The sequence below is a fragment of the Xiphophorus couchianus genome, chromosome 22, assembly GCF_001444195.1.
Source record: "Xiphophorus couchianus chromosome 22, X_couchianus-1.0, whole genome shotgun sequence".
Classification (NCBI taxonomy): domain Eukaryota; kingdom Metazoa; phylum Chordata; class Actinopteri; order Cyprinodontiformes; family Poeciliidae; genus Xiphophorus; species Xiphophorus couchianus.
In genome coordinates, this window is record NC_040249.1 from 16,477,591 (window position 1) to 16,499,334 (window position 21,744).

The window sequence follows — 21,744 nt, forward strand, 5'->3', positions numbered from 1 at the left end:
CCTTACATGAACTCCCTTTTACCAACTGGCATTTTATGATCAGCAGAATTAGTTTTTATGCAATTAAATTTGAATCTAACTATAGGATTGGATTGTGTCTGATTGAACTGGATTCTCTAAATCTGGAACTTAATTGAATCCTCTGAATAAACTGAATTAGTACTTGTGAATTCACAAGTATGATGCTGAAAAGTTGTGGAATAAGCTCTGATTAGATTTAATTTTATGTAAGTTCAGCATCAGCTGACCTACTCAATGTAACAGCTGATGATTTCTAATTTAGCAGTGCCCACAGATATGATGAGCAGATAGTGGCAGCAGGATAAATATAACAAATTAGAGCATATGAGCTGTTTCAAGTGGGACAAATTCAATCTCGTGGCATTATGGCAAGCTGCCCGATACATTCTTACTGCCATAAATTCATCTGGGAGCTGGGTAACACACTATTAAATTCTAAGAGCCTTTTTAATGAATAATTATACAATCTTATTGTTCATTAATGAATATTAATAAACACATTTGACTGTGCTTTGAAAGGATTTCTGGTCTTTTTGGTTGCTAGTACCAAAGTAATCTACTGGAAACATCTGGGTTTAAGCGTCCAGGTGTTTTATGCCAGAGTTTTAAATGAAACCAGCTGCAGTTTACCAGAAGAAAAAAAAGAGTTTTTAAATTGCTGTAAAGATTGGACCATATCATTCTTTCTGCAGCCAACAGCCAGCTCATAATGTTTACATAAAAATGCCTAAAGAAAACATCTATTGTTTGGCAAATTAGTACTTTACCCTACTTTCTACTGCCATTATATTTTAAATGTCAGAATAAGTTGCAGACAATAATTTATCCAGTCATGCAAAGCAAATAAATCTACAATCACCAGGGCAACCAGTCTATTTACATTAAAGAGTGGGTTTCAACACACCCAACTTCTTTTGAATGGATTCAACACTTTACTGATTCTGTTCAAAACCTCCAGAAAACCAACATATTCAGTCATTCTGCTCTCCAAAGAGTTATGCTCCTATTTTACATTTGATGTATCAGATTAAAAAAAATACAAATTTCTATTTCTCCTCTTAGGTCTTCAATAGTAACAGACCTAAAGTTTTTAAACTCATAAGGAGGCACCTGATTAGTCTGAGTCATGTAATTAACTGCTCAGTTAAAGCGGGACAATTTCTAACTTCCTAGAAAACTCCAGGTATTATTCCCAGTTTTTAATCTGCTGAAGGCACTTATTAATGATTTTAAACCCATCAAAATTCTTCCAGTAGGATCCAAATTTTGTAAAAATTTTCTAGAAAATATCAAAGCAAACAGTGGTGCTTTGACTATAGTCGGGGCCATTTTTCTTTCACACAGATAAAAATTATCTCAGCGGGTGGATATTAATGCTGGTGTACCTCAAAGCTCTGCAATGGATCATCTGATTTTTACTCTACTGTATATATTAATGTAAAGTTTTCGCCTAATGCTCAGATGTATGCATATGAAACTTTTGTTTATTCACAAGCAAAACCAAAACCTAGTCGGCAGAAAAGTGGTCTGCTGTGATGGTTAAGATCTCTAACTGGATATGTAACTCATGCCTGCTTTGTGATGTTGAGAAATCCTTTTGAGGTTTGCAAAGATCCAGATTCAGATGTGACAAGGCAAGGAAAACATTTCAGTACTAATGGTTAACAGTTTTGCATCTCACTTTAAAGGACATATTTAAAAGATTGCAGCAAATTTAAATTTAGTTTTATGAATTTCAGAAATACAAAAGAAGTAATTTACTCAGGCGTCAGAGAATTACACAAATACCATGAATTGGTCACATATGAATTACCAATACTAAATAAAAAGTCCAACTGTATCATTGTAGGGCTTCAACTAAATATAATTATATATTTTGGGGAAACAAGATAAAATAACTGGATATTTTAGTAGTGTGTAAAATATGACATGATTATATAATAGACTAAATACTCAGAAACCCTTTTAGATATAACAGTGGATTGGATATTCAGTTCTTAGCAAAAGTATATATACCCCTTGAATGTTTTTTAAATGTTTTGTCCCATTACAGCCACAAATGTCAACAGATTTTACTGGCAGTTTATGTGACAGAACAGCACAACAAAAAAAGCAGAGCCCAACTTTGAAGTGGAAGATAAAGAACACATGTGTTTTAAAAGTATTTTAAAAATAAACACAACACATGTATTTGTAATCAGGCGCCTTTACGCTGATATCGCTAATTAAAATCTAGAGCAACCAAATGAAATGTGATTAGAAATCAATATCACCAGCTTTTAATCAGACATGCACCCAAAAAGGTCCATTGCAAATCTGGAGGAGCTGCAGAGATCAACAAGACATCTGTTAATTGTGAACTTCATAAATTTGATCTTTACAAAATAAGTCATGATCCATTGTCTTTTGTTAATGCAAGATCAAGTCTCAGAAGTGAAATGTCCAGGAGGGCCAAGAAACAACAAGCATTGTGTGGAGGAAAACCAAACCTGCAAACCACCATAAACACACAATGCACAATTTCACTCAAAATTAATGTTTGATTCAAAATGATTATTCGTAATGAATTCTGATTTAGTCTATAGGTGTGCAAAGCATTCTCATGATCTACTCCATTCTGGTTTGCAAGGCAGAGTGACTAAGGGAGACATTAAAGTGTCTTTTTCACATTTATTAAATTTTAAATATTAATACATGCATGGCTGTAATAACTCCCTGCCAGAAATCTTCTGTCTTGCTTTTAATAAATTGATCAAGGAGCGAGCACCACACCATTCTGCAGACAGTCTTGTCCAAAGAGGAGTTGCAATTTCAGTGGTCATTTAGTCAACAACTGTAAAAATGTATATATTTCCTCACCACGTCGGACATTTTAAGTTGATTCTGAATAGTAGTAAATGAGAATCATAATTCTTATGTGAATCAATTTTTAGCACATCTCTGCTGTTAAATATGGTGGTGGCAACATCATGCTGTGGGGAGGCTTTTTTTCAGCAGAGACAAGAAAACCTGTTAGAGGCTGGAATAGACTTGAATGGGGTCAGTATCAACTTGCACCAGGACAATGATCCTAAACATCTGTTAGTCTGGTCTAGTCAAAGTCTAGACCTAAATCCAGTTGAAACGCTGTGCCAGCTGCTCTCAGTCAAATCTGATGGTGAAGAAGAGGAATAAACTTCAGTCCCTTGATGTGTAAAACTGGAAACGACTAATCCCGAAGGAAGCTGTAATCGCAATGAATGGTGAAGCACATCACACTTTTAGATTTGTGTTTGCACAAAATTTGTGATTGTAATGTGATGAAATGTTCAAGGGGTGTAATTCTAAACCTAAAGCGCCACAGCTAGTTTTAGAAGTAAAACTCCAGTCAACTGTTTTATCTGGTAATGCAACTTTTCATAAATAACAATTTTCAAAAGTACTTTGGGTTCAAACTGAAAGCAGCTCTTTAAATTTCCTTAGTAACCTCCAAAAATACACTACAGATACAGCAGTTGATCACTCCAGACATATTTCAAGAGAAAACATTCAGGATCAAGTTAAACAGCTTTCCAGTTTCTGTAAATTACAGATAAACTCTCATCCAGTCGTCAGAGGCGGAAGCATAACATGCTGATACTTGTCGACTTTCTTAAATGGGAGGCAGCAAACTCTATGCTCAACTTCACTCCACAAAATCCTTCCATACTGTCATTTCTCTGTCTGTCCCGCCCCTCTGCCCATCTGCTGGGGTCAACAGTGGCACAGAGTAATTAGCACAAGTTACCTCCAGACCATCTGCTGCGTCCACCTGGAAGGATTTAAGTACCAACACACTTGTTCTACAAAAAAACAACCAAAAACAAAACAGCGGCAGCTCTCTGTCAAACTCACCCAGAAATCCCAGATTTCAGCTGTGGAAAGGATTCATCACAGAAAATATAACTTTAAGATTGAACACTCAGTTTCTTCTTTACTCCACAAACAGGAGAACCTGCGACTACACCTCCTCCTCCTCTCTGTGACTCCGTCGCTCACTCTCACACACGCTCAAGTGTTTCTCTGAAGCCTGGCTTTTGTTCCTGTGCGCTCTGTGAAAATGACTTCAGTGGGACTGTGTCCTGCCCAAATTCCTCCCACTGCAGGCTTCAGCTCACAAAGCCGCACAGACTGAGCAGAACTGACAGCTATGTTAGCCTTCGGGGGCGGAGGAAAATACAACATATGCCCAACCTCACACACACATCATTGGCTAGGCAGTTATATTTTTGTCTGCCGCATGTTTGCATGTGTAACCTTATCTATCGCTGACATATGGGAGTGTATATCACCGTTATTCTTCTCTGAGAGAAGTTGTAGGTCTATGATGGGACAAATGCCGAGACTGACAGGCAGCAAGTGCTGCTCCGGCATGTAATCGCCTCTTCGGCATGCAACAGGCGGCACATAGGAAACATGAATGAGAAGGTAGTTGGTAGAAAAAAAGAGTGAATAACACAAAATCAATAGAAATATCCCTCCATGTTTACACTGATTTGTTTTACTTGTATTCACACCCTATTAAGTGTCTAGTATTTGCTCTTATAACAAGATTTTAAAGTATTTTTTAATGTGAAAGACCAACTAAAAGCAGTGCGTAGTTGTGAAGTGAAAGAAAAATGATATATGAACTTTAAAAATCTGAAAAGTGTGGCATACATCTGTTTTCAGTAACCTCTCCCAGCCCCTCCAATCCCAAGCCAGTTTGTAGAAGCACCTTTGGGGTTTATCAATTTTGTGGAGAAATTAAAGTTTTTGACCATTCTCTCTAAAATAGCTCAAAATCAGATATATTTAATGAAATGGGTCAATGAGTGTTAATTTTTTATCTTCATTTGGATTTAGGTCCAGAGTTTGACTGAGTAATATGAACACATGACTGTTTTAATCTAACCCATTTTATTGTAGCCCTAGCTTTTTGTCTAAATGTGCTGTCCAGCTGGACAATAAATGTTTCGCACCAGTCTAAAATCTTTTCCCAATCTCAAACAGGTTTTCTTCCAGTATTGGCCCATTTGTAGCTCCACCCATCTTCCTAATTACTCTGACCAGCTTCTCTTTATGAATTCCTGGCTTGTCTTGCACCAATGTGAACTTAATTTGATAATAAGTTGACTTCTAATGTAACTGAATGTGCTGAGTTTTAATTATGGATGTCAGGGTAAAGGGATTGATTACATGGGTATTTTGCACTTAAACTTATTTATAAACACTGTTAATTTCTACTTCACTGTTCTGCACTACAATCCCAATAAAATACATTGAAGTCTGTGGATGAAACGTTAACAAAGTGCTGAATCTTTTCAACAAAAAAGCAGAAAACAATTAACTTGGTGAACTAAGAACTCATAAAATGATTTAAAAAGTGAAACCAGACGAGTCACATAGAAGCTGAACTAAAAACAACAATGGCCTCAGAGGCAGAACAGACTGACAAGGCTTCTGCTAATTTGTTTGATCAGACACGGTGAAACCGCTGCCGACAGAAGAACCCAACCAGACACCCTCCGAGGCTCTGAGAGCAAAATAAATTCATTTTAAACACATAAAAGGCAGGAAAGGAAAGGGGCTGAAATTAAAAAACCCTATGAGATGTACTAATTTGCAAAACAGAATAGAAGTTATGGATTGTGTCTAAAAAATTGTAAAGAAATACAATGTTATTCATTCTCGGAAAAAATTAGATAGCCTATAAAATTCATGAGGTTTTATTCACCTAAATATATTAAAAGGTATGTTTCTATGCTCCAGATCCTAACTAAGTACTAGAGGAGCAGTCGTTGGTTGGTGCCTATAGGAAAATATCATGGATCAGATTACTGGACTACAAATCACATCTTGTTTATCTGATGAATTATATTTTTAAATATTAGACTTACAAAAACAATTAAGCTACTGACTTATAGCTTAATTTTTAATATCAGCTTACCCACTGTTCTGTAGCTCTGTGGAGGGATGCTCGACTGTTTCTGGCACCTCAGTTTTCTCAACAGGGACTCTGAATGGCTCCACAGGTGGGACCTTGATGGGTTTTTCTTCTGGCTCTTCTAAAAGCTGCTGCTGCTGTTGTTGTAGAGTCTCCGTTCTTGGCTCGTTTGGTTGTAAATCTTCTAAATTTGGTGTTTCTCTGACTTCTACCTCATTTCTGGTTAGAATCTCTTCTGTCTCTTGAGCAGGTTTTAGGACTTTAGTGTGCTCTGTTGCTTCTAAAACAGACTTCCTGTCAAACAACTTTTGAGATGATTCTTGTTCCAAAGGTTTTATTTTGGATGATTCTCCTGGGAGCTCAACCTTCGAGGTCAGATCTGCCAAATATTTTATTGGTTCAGGAAGATCCACCTTCACTAAAGGTTTAGGAAGATCATCTGGCCTCTTCACAGCACTCGGACATGAGCTTTGAGCTGCATTTTCCTCTGCTTCCTCTGGTGGAAGGACCACCTTGTCTGATATCAGTGCAGAAGGAATCTCCTCAGTGGGAGTTACAAACTCAACCTGAGGAGACTCCAGAGATGGGAGTGGTCTGGGAAAAGAAGAATAGAAGAAAAGGGTTAATGGAGCTGTTGCTTGACAGCAAAAGTCCAAACAAATGACAAGTTTGCGTGGGTTTGTGAAGGTTGTGTACACAGAAATGTTGACGGTGTGTTTGTGTGAGAAAAGGCTTGTTGTCTCCCTGGAGATGGCACAGCTGATGTCATCCTTTTGAACATAATAGGCTGCTTTACTTTCATTAGAGTTCAACCAGCAGTCATATGACTCAATTCAAACACAAAGTGCAGCTCTGTGTTTACATCCTCATTCATATTCATTGTCACGATGCTCTCCTCAATAGCGCTCCAAACAAGGCCTGGACAGGGTGTTACTGTGAAGTCGATTTAAAAACAGAAATTATTTTTTTTTTTTACAATGTCTGCCTGAATTCAAAGACAGTAAAGGAATACTTCAGATTTGTTTTGTTGTGATGCTCCGTGATGATATTATCAGTAATAGTTTCCTGGAGCTGAGGTTTTAAACAATTTTAGCCATTTATTAAATGGCTCCTCTTGGATGAGTTTTTATTGTTGTATTGCAGTTTTGCCACTGCAAGACAAATTTCTCCTATGGGAGACTAATAAAATTATCTTATCTTATTTAACAAAATTTTCAAAATGAGGTGGACACAAAATGAATGAAATAAAAATAACATAATTAATTAAAAAGAAGTGTTGATATGTGGTTTTAATCAAAACAAAACTATATTAAGGACATAGTAAGGATTATTATTCACAATTAACAGATTCCCTAACTATCTGATTACCATTCCATCAGTGAAGATTGGATTTAGGATGCATTTTTAATTTGTCTTTCAGACTGTTTTGTCGACAGTCAAAACAAACATCAGAATAAATCCAATAGCTCTGGTCTTGCTTGAGTTGATTAAAATATAGCTTGTTGTCGGTGATAATTATATTATCTTCACTTCCTTAGCAAAAACTTCTTTCGGTTGTAAAAAATGTCCTTCCTTTGAATTTACATTCATTATGCTTAACAATTGTAAATATCTTTTACTTTGAATTTTAGTCAGATCAAAGGTAGAACAAATTAGTTTAAGGTTTTTGTGTTTTTTTGTTTTTTGTTTTTGTTTTGTTGCAGAGAACGTGAATATAATGCAAACTTCAGCATGGTGTCGTCTGTCTGACCTGTTCTATACAGATGAACTGAAGAACTACCCACAGCTGAAGCCCAGTATCCAAATCTGTCTAATGATGCCTCCCAGTGATCACAATGTGACTTTAGCCTTCTACGTCTCTACAAATGTACTAAGAAATACTATCTGTCAGCTACAGGTACGGGAACCAGAACTATGAATACCTTTGACAGAATCTGACCACAATAAATCCAAATCCAAACTACCAACTAATGTAATCCCTTTAGAACAATTTTAAAAACTGTATGAGCATGCTATTGTGTTTACCTCAAGGCATCTTGTGTATTCACTTGTTCGCTCTGAGAGAGGGATGCAGCGTCTTTTAAGGCTTGAATCCAGTTTGTTTCTGGTTCCTGGGATCCTTGCTCTGGATCAGGACTCTCTAAAACGTTTTGCTCAACAAGAGAGGAGCAGACGGGAGTCTTTTCAAGAGGCTTTGCATCACGCCGAGAAGCAGTGGCAGGGGGCTTTACCTCAGCACTATCATGGGGTTCTGAAAATGCCACTTGATCATGGCATTTCTCTGACTCATAAGGAGACGGGATGGTGGTCGAAGTAACAACAGATGGGATGATGATGGCATCAGTACTTCTTTTATCTATCACACTACCGTCTATTTCAGTTTCCTTAGCACAGCTAACACCCCCTTCTGAGGGACAAGCAGGGGTTTCTATGCTGCTCTGTGGCACGTCATTGTTAAAGAGACTGGACTCTGATTCTGTTCCACTTTCTTTATCATTTAAATTTAAAATCACTTGCTTTCCTGCATTTTCATCACTATCAGCTACTTGCACCCCCTTCTGTTCCCTATTCTCTACCAAACCTGCCTTGTCTTCTTTTGGGATTTCCTCATCATTAGAGCTTTTTATGGCTGCTTGTACTACTTGGCTGCTGTCTGTGTCAGAGGTTTTATTGCAGCTTTGCAGCTCTGCATCCTTAATGTCACCCCATTGGCTTTCTTTAGCTGAGGCAGCACTAAAGTCCTCTTTCCTAGTTTCTGCTTCCCCAACATTTTGCTGTGTGCTAAACCCCTTCGGATAAACTTCATTAGCTTGGTTTGAACTTGAAATATGAGTGTCTTGACTGTCTGTGCTGACTTTTGATGAAACTGAGTGTTGGCTAGCTGAAGTCGAAGCAAACTCAATAGATGCAGCACTGTTTTTTAACATTTCACATGTTCTGTGCTGGTCCATGTTAGTTGTTTGTTCTGGCATTATGTTTCTGTTTGACTCATCTAGCTCTAACCCAGGGTCTTTATTCACATCTAATCTCTGTCCAATCTTAAATACTTGAGAGCAAACAGTTACTAACCCTGAGTCAACTGATGCTTTTCCATCTGCACCATTTTCACTTCCATTTAAATCCACAGAAAAGCCAGATGGCACCTCTTCTTTCACTGCAAATCTAAACAACTCATCCTTGTTGACTGATTCAAACAAACTCTGATCAGAGCAGTCTCTCTCCTCTGGACCTGCAGGTTGAGTCCAATTGCAAATCTTTTCTTTGCTGTCAGCAGTTCCACCTGACATCTCCTCTGTGGAATGTGTGGATCCCAGACACTGCTCCCTTTGCTTTGGTTCTTGAGCAAAACTGTTTAGATCTTGCAAGTCCTGCGATTGGCCAAAAGCTGGGCTCAGATCTGGTGCAGTGTCAGTGTCAGAGCTACATTCCAGCACTGCTGTCACAATTTGGCCCAAACTCTGGTCATAAACAATCTGAGTTTCAGTGTTGGACTCCAACTCAGGAGGTAAAAATCTTTCAGATGTTCTGCTGGAAGTTGAGGAAGTTTTACTTCCACATTTAGATGGAAAGCTCTTATTGCTTTTTTCTTTGTTTGGTATTTCTGTTGGCGGTGATTCAGTCTCCATATTGTGTTTACATTGTGGCTGCAGAACTGCTGCTCCCATAAAAACAGCCTCTTTATCTGGTCCATTATACTGCTGCTGCAATGTTGGGTCTGTCTTTCCTGTCTGCTGCATTTTGTTATCTGCTGCTTCCTCTTGATTATCCATGGCTATGTCTTCTTTTAGTTTCTTTTTTTCCCCCATACTATCATTTTCAGTGTTAACATATGTCTCATTAGTAGGGTAGTTGACACATGCTAGGTGATCTCTGTTAGATGTTTCAATAGTAGTAGAATCTGGCTTATCGAGACATGTTGGCATTATATTACCAGATTTTTCCTTTGACAGTACATCATCTGCAGCTGAAGTCTGGGCTGCAACAGTCAAATTTTCCACTTGTGAACAAGGATTATTCAAATTCTTGGTGCAAGATATCAGGAGTTCATCATCAGAGTGCTCAGCACAATCTCTATCCTTCAGCTCCTGACAGGTTTCATCTGTTCTCAAAGTGGCACTACTGTGATTCAGATTCTCTACTAAAGGCATCTGGCTCATTTCACCACCCTGATTGCATGCCACCTCTCTGGAGATGCTGGTGCAGTCCTCATCAGTACTGCGGGTACCTATGTTCTCTGGAAAAGAGACATCGCAGTCGGTAATAAACTCCAGGTGACTCATCATTGGTCCAGGAGGCTGTAATGTAATGGGTGAGTTGCTGACAGAGCCAGTCTCTTCCTTTGTCAAACCAGTAAAACCACCCATGAGTACCTCAGTAGACCCCATGACATCAGTAATGACTGGTCCAGTTTGAGGGGTTTCATCTAAACAGGAAGGCTGAGAGGTGGGCTCTAGAGGTTTTGATCCAGAGCATGTTGAGGGGTCAGCTTCAGATGCATTATGCTGGTTCACTTCTTTTTCTTCAAGGGTCACAGGAGCATCATGTTTTGAAGATAAAACTTCCTGCAGGCGTTTAGTCTCACCTGAATTTCGAGTCTCACTGTCAATGTCATGTTCTTCCTTACCCATCTGTTTTCCCTCAGTGGGAGAGAAAAGTTGTTTTGAGCATCCCTCGGCTTCGGTCATTTCCTGTAAGTGTATAGCATTTTTTTCATGGTGATCATGATCTAAGGCAATTTTGTTAGTGTCGCCTTCACCCAAAATGGCCATTCGTTTTTCTTGAACCTCATTTGAACCATGCATTTCTTCTTCATCCTTCATCAAACCTGTACTTGTGGAGTTTTCTGGCATATCAAAGCTGAGGTGATTGGGGAAGGTATAACTGGCCTCTGTCACAGGATGGTGCAACGTCTCATGAACAGTCAATGGAGGCAAAGAAGCACAGTCCAAACCTAGAACTGGCATGTTTGTAAGAGTCTCAGAGGAGCTGAGCTTAAAATTAACATCATCAGCAAAGTGAACTCTGTTACCTCCACTGCTGGTGCACAGAAGGACTCCTCTTTCAGTCATGTTGGGACTACCACTCTCACTCTGGGTATTGGCTGTACTTTCAGGTGTTTTTTCTTCAATGCTACGAGGTCCAACCTGTTGATCCGATCTTGCTTTTTGCTCACTTCGCTGTGATGTATTCAAAGGCTGAGGTGAGGTAAAAGACTGGAAGATGCGGTTGCAGTTCCTTTCCGCGATGATTGATATCTGACAAGGTTGTTCCAAAGACAGTGCTTCCTCTGAAACCAGTTCTTGTATTGGTTCAGTCTTTATCTCAGCGTCTGTATTGCTGGAGCTCTGCTGCTGCTCAGAGTAAGAGGGAAGAGGTAAAACTGTCACGTCATGCTGCTTGTGATAGAAACGCTCCTCTTCAGAGCCCTCTGGAATGGTAGCGATCGGCTCACCCCAGCACGGTGACTTCAACTGTGACTCGGCAACATCACTGGGCGGACTCGCTCCCGTCTTGACTGATGACACCCCTCCAGCAGAGCCTTTCAGCTGGCTCGGTAAATTGTTCTCTCCAGCAAGCCCTCCTTTTTCTCCTACCTCCCCTCCTCTTCCTTCCCCTCCCTCTTCCGATCTTTCTAAATGTGCACCACTGTGATCCTGGAAATCAAGACCAAAGGTATTCGTACAGCCTGTGGAGAATAGCAGCTCCTTTTCAGCGTCCATCTCCTCAGCTGGTGAGATCGCTGTGTCTGTGCTGTGAATGCACGCCTCTCTCGGTTCCTTAATTTCAGCCTCAGCCAAGTTGTGTGGCATTTTGCTGCTGCAGCTTTCCTCACATTCAGTCTCCCCCTCTTTGGCCGAGAATGGAAGCGTGCAATTTCCTTGTGAGCAGATTAATGAGACGAGGTGGGGGCTCTCCTGGAGTTTGTCTCTTTTTATATCCGCAGAGGCAGGATACTCTGCTGTTCCATCCAGTTTGCCTTCTCCTGCTCCTTCTTCACTCTCTGCAACTGCTACAGTAGCCACCGTATCCTGTAGATCATGGCTCACACTTTCTCCCTCTCCCTCGTTTTCTATCACTTCTGACAGTGTGGGTGTTGTCAGTGGCAACGTATTAACCACTATTACAGCATTTCCAAGGCCGCTCTCCACACAACCGTCTCCCACACAAGTTCTGCTGTTGGAGAGTACGCTCTGATCCTCTGCTGTGGGTATTTTTGTTTCTGAAGTAACTATAGCCTCCTGTCTCTGTGCATTCCATCCCTTTTCACTAGAATCACCTTGTCTGGTAGCTGCAGTTTGGAGATTTGTTGCTGGTGTACTGTGGATGCCATTTTCTCCTTCAGTTACATGTTGCTCACACTCTGAGCTCTGATCATTACTCATATTCATATTGTTGTCATTCTCTGACTGATGGGTCCCCTGTGAAAAGGACTGCATGGAGTCAGGTGAACAGGCTGAGGCAGTAAGATGATCCAGACTGCTTTGAGGGGAAGACTTTTGCATTCTCATGGGACTCAGCTGTTGCTTGTAATCAGTCTCTTCCCCACAAGTCAGAAGCTCAGAGTCTAGCTTCAACACAGACGTAGCATTTTCTGCTAAATCTGTGTGAGTACCAACATATGATAGTGACAGAGCCTGTTTTTCAGTTTCGGACTGCCAAAGCTCTGTCTTTGCTTCCTGGTCACTCTGGGCACTCTTTTCTATCTTCTTCTTTGTCTTGTGTTTCTTTTTCTTTGCTTCTTTGTTCGGTCCAACTTGTTTCTCAGATTTTGATCTTAACTGATTATCCTCCCTTTGCTTGTCTGTTTTTTTTTTTGATCCTGATGCTGTTACATCTAAACCATTTGACTCATCTGTAGCCTCTGGTATTCCTCTTGGGCTTTCTTCTTTAATCTCTGTATCAAAATTATTTGAGCTGTTTATCTCAGTAGTGACACTCACTCCAACTTGTTCATTTAAAGTCTTTAAGTCTCTCTGTTCTTTTGGAGATTCCTTATTTGTATCTGATTTCTCCTCTTGTTCATTCATCTCCATTTTTGACTTAAGCTCTGAACATTTCTCCATGCTCTGATTTGCTTCTACTTTATTTTCCATCTCTGTTTTCCTAGAATTATTCTCCTTTCCTAGAATGTAATCCCTAAAACTAAACACAACTGTATCCATTTGACTGTGTGCTGCCTCACTGTTTCCATGTGTACTCTCGTTTCCAAGGGCCCCGTTGCTATGTTCTGGCTGCACTGCAACTGGAAGTGGTGAGAACGATTTGCTGGACTCATTAACCATCCCCTCATTGGTTGCCTTCCCTACTACATCCTGAGTCATTCCAGACTCCTTAGACGACAGCATGACCAGCGACGCCATTTGTTCTTCGCATTCTTGGAAGGCCATTTGGAGTTCCTGGTCCAAGAAGTTGGTTGGGGAAGGTGTCAGGGGTCCCGGCTGAGGTGAAGAATGGACATCTGGGATTGCTGGCTGGGTGCCATCTGGCCTGAGATGAGGGCAGGGTGACACGATTAGGACGAGACAGACAGACAGTTGCTCATTCCACGATGCCGTCGAGCATTGCTATTGGCAGAGCAGAAGTCCATGCTCAGCAAACACAACACCCAGTTGCACATCAAGATGCTTGGGATGGCCCTTCCTGAGCAAGAACTGAATATCAGCTGTTTTTAATATTATGGGAGTTATAGAACATGCACATCTTTTTACAAACAGACCAGAGCACAAACTATTTCTAATTAACTTTATTAAATCAGTTCTCACTGATCCTTAGTGTCTCGCTATTTAAAGATGTGCAACATTAAAGTTTCATGAAGCTGTTAATTCAAACACATTCAGGAATTCACACTGAAACTGCCATTTTTGTTCATGTTCACCCTGGATTCATGCAGACATGCTTCTGGCAGGTAGTCGCAGTGACATTTAAATTTGTCAACAGAGATCTATATGGACTAGACGTCACTAACAAAAACAAAAAAAATCTAATCTTTTTTAGATCAGCATAGGCATCAGAATCATAACACTTTTCGGTGTGAATGCTATATTGTGGGTGAGGTGTTAAACAGAAAGTCAGCGGAAGCAAAAAAATATAACAGGCTTGAAAGGAAATTGTATTTTCTATAACTTGTTAAGATGTATCTTCACTTCATTATGGCTGCTACTTAAACACACTGTGACACATTAGGCAAAGTTTCACCATGTGTGAGAGTAGTTGCTTTACATAAAAGAAAACCTGTTAAATAAATTGGGATTTGAGATGGTAAGAGAACAAAAAGTGGAAAGGTGTATCAATACTTTAGAAAGAAGCTTATATTACTAGTTAAAATGGCTTTAAAGATGGCTTTAAACAAAAACACTTGAATGAGCAAGGGTAGGTACATTCATTTGAATGTATTATTTATTAACCTTATTTAAAATTATTGTTGCATTATATGCAGTGTCCTGAGTTTTGCTCATCTCACTTTTTATTAAGCCATCTAAAAAGGAAGAGCACAACTACATAGCTACAAAGAAAATGACTGTACAACTAAACCGATGAGTCAGTCGGAGGAGCATTAAGCAGAGAAGTAGACAAGAGGCCCAGGATAGCTTAGGGGAGAGGCAGAGATCCATAGCTCAGGCAAGAAAGATCTCTATTAGTTGTGCACTCCACTAATGAGACTGTTATGAAAAATGTCTGCCACAAGCCAAGTAGGACACAGCAAACATGTGGAAGAAAAAAGGTGTCAGATGAGAACAAAAGTAAAATCTTCGGCCAGGGTAACACAGGAAGGAAACTGTTTAAGACTTAAGACTTTATTCCAGACTGAACTTTACATCAGAAGTAGTGTATTAACCTTGAAAGAAAACTGCTAGAAAACTGTAAATAGATTGCTTCTTGTCAAAACGTCAAAACTATGTTTCTCGTTTTAGGAGACTTTTCAGCCAGACAGATGAAATACCTGAATCCCTGTTTAGCTTTTAATTAGAAGTACAGGAAATACCAGGTTGTGTCATAGTTATTTGCCCTCATTCTTCTTGCTTATTCTGTTTGGGTTTCATCGTGTGTTGAAACATTACATTTTTAAAAAAAAATTTCAACTCTATACCAAAACCAACTGACAATAAAACAGCTTTAAAAACAAACTTCTCTCATGCCAATCCACAGGAACCAAACCAGTTGTTTGTGTTTAGTCTGCAGTAAAGTTTAGGTGGAGGAAAATCATTATTATTCCCTTCATCCGTCAGCTGTGATTGCACTCCTTGTATTCTTGTAAACACAAAATCTCTTCCAACATGCTGCTCACTAACCAACCTGCCATTCAAGCCTGTATCTAATTCTCTTGGCACTTTGCACTAAAGGGCAGAGCAGTAAAAAAAAACTCCAGTGTTTCCAGCTGGCAGGCATCAAAATGATTCCTGCTGCTGCCTGAACAAAGCAAATGTCTCAAACAGCAATCCATCTTCAGACTAATAAGTCTGCAGTGAGTAGGCAATAAAGAGCTGGATCACTGTCTACCATACTTCTCTTTTTGGAGTTTGAGCTGTTAAATTATCAAGTCAAACATTATCTATGCAGCAACAGGGTGTGAGATTTTCAGTAAACATTAAAGTCTTGATGCAGATCATGAAAAAAAAGTGTTCACAGATAAGCCACTTTATCATGAGGAAATTAATCACCACAAATCAAAATAAAACCTGCCTCAACCGGCAGCATCACAACAGCGACATCATTGCAATCAAGCATGAGTTAGAAGCATTAGATTAAGCCCAAGCACCCTGATTTATAATGCTATGATCTCATTTACAGCTAACCATAGTCCCATGGCAGAGACGCATGCCAAATCATGTGCTACCTTCTGTCTAAAACTTGCAGTGGTCCACCGACATTCATGTGATGCTGCAGGCCCACCAGCAGGGGGTTCACCTGCTCACATTTTCTCCCATCGGAGCTAGAATGAGCTCTGCTGACAGGTCCATAAAAGCAAACATGGAGACACACACAGATCATTATCGAGTTAACTTTCACCTCCGGATAACTTGCACATATGGTATTGTTTATAACCAGTGCATCATTAGACAAAGTTATTTTATTTTCCAACAATAGAATTTTGGCAATTACTTGACCCAACTTGGCCTTAGTGGTGTAAATATTTTTAATGAAATGCATCTTTATGAACTGAACGTATTTTATTAGATAAACTTTTCTATAGTAATTAATATAATCACAGGGTGATTATATTAATTATAATCACCCTTGCAGTATACTTTGTCACCTCAGCAACTGACTGGAGCCTCTTGTGAGGATTGGTTGAAACTTCACCTGGTTGTTAGAAATAATTTTCTCACAAGCAAGAGGAGAAATTTTAATATTTTTAAGAAAAGTAAAATCCAGCCTCTGTTCTGTTTTCATAAATGAAGTAAATGTTTCTAGAAGGTCAAACTAGAATCTGTTCACCTTTGATTAAACCGTATTGTCGTTTGTATGTTTCTCACCTTATGGAGGTCCCAATACCAAAAAAAAAAATCCTTGATGTCGCTTTTCTAGTCTTTGATGCTCGTTTGAAACCCCAGCTTTCTCACTGTAAGGTTATTACTGTATTCACACAGAAAGTTCTGGAGTGGCCTAGTCAAAGTCTAGACTTAGATCTGACTGAAATGCTGTGGCATGACATCCTTCTTGAGAACTTTCCAGTAAGGCTAAATTAAGACATTTGTTCCTCCACAGTGACGTAAAAGACTCACTGCTCGTTATCACAAATGTTTAATTGTCAGTTGTACCCAGCAGGGATATTACTACAAGTTATTGTGTTTTATTTAGGAACAGGGTGGCTGGAATAGCTTTTTTTCCTTAATAAATATAATATTCATTAAAAAGCTGCACACAATAACCTTTTTAGCTAGAAGCAAAGCTACATGCTTCCACCGCAAAACCAGTCCAAGTAAGAGAGGATGTTTATTTGTTTTTGAACAAAAAGAAAGTTTTTGTATGTAAGTTAAAGTTTCGTGTGATTTATTCATTAGCCTGAGAGATAAAAACATCTGTAATTTCCTCCGAGGTGAAAAAACAGCTGTGGGCAAGGACAAGTTTCTACATACCCCAGTGAAGACTCCCAGATGTTCAACTCGCTGCTGAAATCCAAACTGGGCAGCAGATCATGAGGAAACTCAAGCTCCTCCTGGTCCTCCTGGTCTGCAGATCCGCTGCCCTCCTCCACTCCAGTGATGACTGGGACCTCTAGGAGCACTGGTTGGTAGGTGGAGGCTTCGGTCAGCAGAGCATGGTTGTCCCGTCCACTCAGACTCTCTGCTTCAGTCTGTGAGACAGTGGAGACATCATATTGGTGCGCTGCAACCTCCAGCACATGCGCAAAACATACTGCAGCATGTAGTTAAACAAGCCTGAGCATTTTGAAAGCAAACGTAGGGAACACCCAGAGATTAATGTTCAGACACAACATGTGATCAAATAACTCCACCCATGTGTTAAACTATTAAGCAAACAGCTGGTACAGCAAAGTCACAGCAGATTATCTGGAGTCTGTCCAATCACTAAACATATATTAGATCTGCTTTTCTTATGTTGATGCAGGTATATACCAGCCTAACATCAGTTACCAACCGATTCTTACCTTGTGTGTTGCTGTCAGCTTGTCTGATAACAAGCTAGCAGAACGATAACTGATCTCAACTGATCTCTTATCTGCTGTGTTCAGTCTGCCTTTGTTATCAAACTGACTATACTTAATTGCATGAAATGTCATCTTTGCCTATGCACACAAAAACAACGCAAATAAGATAGATAAGCAACAAATGGATATACAAACTGATGGACAGATGGATGTAGGGCTGTAATGATTAATCAGATGAATCATGATAAATCAGTTACTGAAATAAGCATCACGTAATTTAGTAATCAGTTAATTAATCGTTAACTGGAGTACACAGACTCTGAAAGAACAACACAGTCAGAGCAATAATTAAGCCAAAACAGTCAAAAACATATACATATTTTGCATTTATGATACAAAAAACTTCTTAGTCTCTAAATATGCTCTACCCAGAAATCCATAAGTGGCATAGTTTTAGCTTTACCTGGTCCAAATTCTGTATAAAAAAAAAAGAAAAAGAACTCTTCTATAAAGTAGATCAGCCTTACACGGATCTACTCAAGGAATGCGGTTGTAGCTTATTAGGCAATAGAAATGTTCGTTTTGTTATTTAAAAAGGAATTGAATTGATTGTTTATTTGCACCCTGTGAAGTATTTCTAATATTGTATAAAAATGATTAAGCGGTTAAATGAAAAATCTACACAATGTGCCAATTTATTTATCCAATTAACGTATTAATTGTCAGAATATTCAATTTAATAATAGATTATTGAAATAATCATTAGCCGCAGCCCAAGATAGATAGATGGATGGTATTCAGATCAATCATGACTTGACAACAGTATCTCCAGCTTCAAAGCCAAAACTCCAACCTCACTGTCTAGACTTTACATCTGCAGCTTCCTTCATGCTTTGCTGCTCTTGGGCTTTGAAATTACAACCATTAAATGCATAAAATAAAGTAGGTGATTATTACAGCCTGCAGCTGTCCATCTAAAACACATATCATAAGGGAGTACATTTCTTTTGTAAGGCTTCAAAAATAATTTACCAAGCAGACAAGTCGGTTCACACATGACAGAACCAGTCTTTCCAGATGGTGTAAAGCACAACAGACACTGTCTATAACCATTACACAGAAAATAGTTTGTCCTTTTGCTTCAGGAACTTAAAACTCCACCAGTCAAACTTTGAGAAAATCTTGAATTTTGTCAGGATTTCTGTCAGTCTGACTGGGAAACAGTCCAATCACAGACACACATAAACACACACACAACACTTGGCAGTGTCGTCGTGTTGAGGCAACGTCGCCCTTATAGCATCTAAACACTCAACCGTCACAATTCAGTGGAATTTCTCCCTCATGGAGCTGCTCAGTTAATGGAGCCTGGAAAGTTTACTCTCATTTCATGGATCTCGCTTTGTTTTTTGTTTTTTTTAAGACTGTAGCATGCAGGTGTAGGAGCATGATAAAGTGTGCTTGTGTAGGCACATACAGAAATGTGCAGAATTGAAAGAACTTCATAACCGTGTTTTTACAACATCAGTGTATGACCTGTTTCTTAAGTTTTAGTGTTATTTCTTTAATCCATGCTGCCTGGCAAAAGCCTGGAACTTTTTCACATTTTGTGATGCTAAAACCTCGAACTTCAATGTGTTTTAGTGGAGTTTCATATAATTAACAAACACAAAGTAGTGCATAACTGTGTAGTGGAAGGAAAAATGCATATTTTTTTTTAGATTTCTTACATGTTCACCTACTCAAGTTTGAAAAATATTTTAATCTCAGTCAGGTTGGAAAGACAAACATTAACATCCATGTCTTTGTACACAGATTCTATATAGGATTTAGGTCTTCACTTTGACTAGGCCATACTAACATACATGTACATTAATCTAACAATTGTGGCTACATGCATAGAACTAGAAAATACAATACTTCTGTAACCTTTAGCAAGTTTTATTTCCAGAATTAGCATGGATTTAGCTCTATCCATCCTCCATTCAACTTTGATCAGCTTCCCTGTCTCTACTAAAGAAACAAATCCCCACAGCATGATGCAACCTATGCCAAGTTTCACCATAGGAAATACATTACAAACAAATTAACTCTGCTATCTTGTGACTTATAAAGGAAATCGGCTGCACTGGATTTCATTTTGAGATGATTTTTAAAAAAGGAAGTGAATATAAATTTAGATTGTAATTCATGTACAATTTCGCTTCCACCTCATAAGTATCTACTAGAAATATAAAGTAATGAGGAAATGTCTGATTGAAATACGTGTTTGTGATTGTAATGAGAAAAAAAAAATTAAAAGTTCAACTGGTATGAACACGTTGGGTATAAACAGCTGTACGTAGAAAGCATGCCTCCATGTGAAACATACAGAAAAGTTTGGCTGCATTACAAACGCTTGTCTGCACAATCGAGTGGTTTACTAACTGAACACAGATGCTGAAATCAGATTAACACTTACAGTTGTGTGAGATTCAGGAGCTCACCTTTGTCAATGCAACAGAGATCTTGATACGCTCAACACATTCAGAACAAGAACAAATACTCAAGATTTCTCATGCACTCATGGAAATATTTGCAAAAAAACAGTCAAGAAAACTGCCATATAAATCTGTTTTTACATGTTTTAGTTTAGCTGGTCTCTGCAGTGCTTCTTTAAAAAAAAGACAAAAACACAAAAGGGAATAAAAGGAATTGAATGAAAAAGTGAACCGGCAGGAGTGTCACTTTGAATGCCTGTGGAAAATAGAACTGCTGGTTCTATTTTCTGTATTGTTGTTGCATAATCAGATTAATAAAAGACAAGCACCTGCACGTAATGCAATGATAAGCCTGTATGAAAAGAAGCCCCCCCACGCTTAGAAAAGTTTACAGCCAACAATGATTCACCTGCTTACTGGTCCTTTAAAGGTCACCAGCAGGGTCAGTGAGGTGGAAAACCACAGTCCTTATTTCAACACCACACAGGGGGGTTGCTGATACTAATGAACCCACAAGTACAAAACAGAAACCAGGCTGAAGTCGCCTGGAAATCTCCGCCATGCGGTACGTCACGTTAATCCAGCATGTCATGTGCTTAAAAAACTTTAATGGCCCACACATGACTCCTGTTAAGAGGAGAAAAAGAGGAGTTTCCTCCTGTTATGAAAGTGAGTGCTGCACTTACCCAGCAATGCGCCTCGCTGTGCTGAAGGTGACTCTACAGTGCAGCTCCTCTGCTATCCCTGTGTCATGCTCACAGTGTGGGCAGCCTCTGCAGGACTGTGTGTTTTGATGGGAGGTAGACAGTGGCACTGAAACATGCTGCAACACATGCTGCTGACGTCCCCTCTCCTCTCCTGCACTGACTCAGCTAAGTTCCTCCTCCTCCTGCTCAGCTGCTGCCGCTCCCCTGCTAAATTTCCATAAGCCGCCTCTGTTTCTTGCAGAGTGTGTGTGAAGAGTAGAAACACTACACTAGCCCGCACTGACAAACACAGAGCCCCTCGCTGCTGAGACAGTAACTGGCTTGAGTGGGCTGGTCACAGGGAAGTGCTACGTGTTCTCCTCCCCCATCTACTGTAAACTCTTCCCCTCTGCTTTCTCTCTTCTCTTTTTGTTCCCTCCTCCCAACTACAGTCCTGCTTCCTTTCTCCCATCTTTCTATAACTAATCCTGCCCCCGGCTTCCTTCTTTCATTCTCATCATACCGTATCTCCCATGCCTTTGCAGGTGAATGCTAAGAATCAGGCCAAAGGTTGGGCATGCAGTGAAGCCTTTAAAGCAGACCAGAATGTACTCCAGAGTCAAACCGTGGCAGATGTAAACAACCAAAAAGACGAGTCATTCAAGCATGTTGATGTTTGATTTGTAAGAAACTTCTCAAAAGTGAAACAAATAAAAGATAATTGAGAGACTGAACCAGGAACAAGTGGTGATGACTACCATACTTATAGTGAGCTCAGCTCCCGTTTCTAGTTTAGATGCCAGTGGGATTTCTAATTAATATCCTCAGTAACCAGGCTAGCTACTATTAGCAATGTAAGATAATAACCGGTCAGTTTTCACTATCAAGATATACCTAAGTAATGCCATTAAAAGGGCTAAAATTAGAATAACATAATGCTGACTTCTAAACTTGTTGCTGCGCACTGCCAGTCAACTTCTCGAAGACAGTCATTGAATGTTT

At 39.4% G+C, this 21,744-nt stretch overlaps 1 protein-coding gene across 11 annotated transcripts in view; it reads right to left on the minus strand.

Moving 5' to 3' along the window:
* tacc2 (transforming, acidic coiled-coil containing protein 2) overlaps positions 1 to 21,744 on the minus strand; it is a 60,643-nt gene that overhangs the window by 32,699 nt on the left and 6,200 nt on the right. For 10 of the 11 annotated variants that reach the window (XM_028006272.1, XM_028006268.1, XM_028006270.1 and 7 more), the window contains 4 exons: positions 17,044 to 17,261; positions 15,801 to 15,908; positions 7,991 to 13,453; positions 5,969 to 6,559 (listed from right to left, as the gene is read on the minus strand). In XM_028006272.1, the coding sequence (XP_027862073.1) occupies positions 5,969 to 6,559; positions 7,991 to 13,453; positions 15,801 to 15,908; positions 17,044 to 17,261 (6,380 nt within the window). Of the gene's footprint in view, positions 1 to 5,968; positions 6,560 to 7,990; positions 13,454 to 15,800; positions 15,909 to 17,043; positions 17,262 to 20,742; positions 21,134 to 21,744 lie in introns of those variants that run through there. The other variant, XM_028006273.1, reaches the window with a different exon arrangement.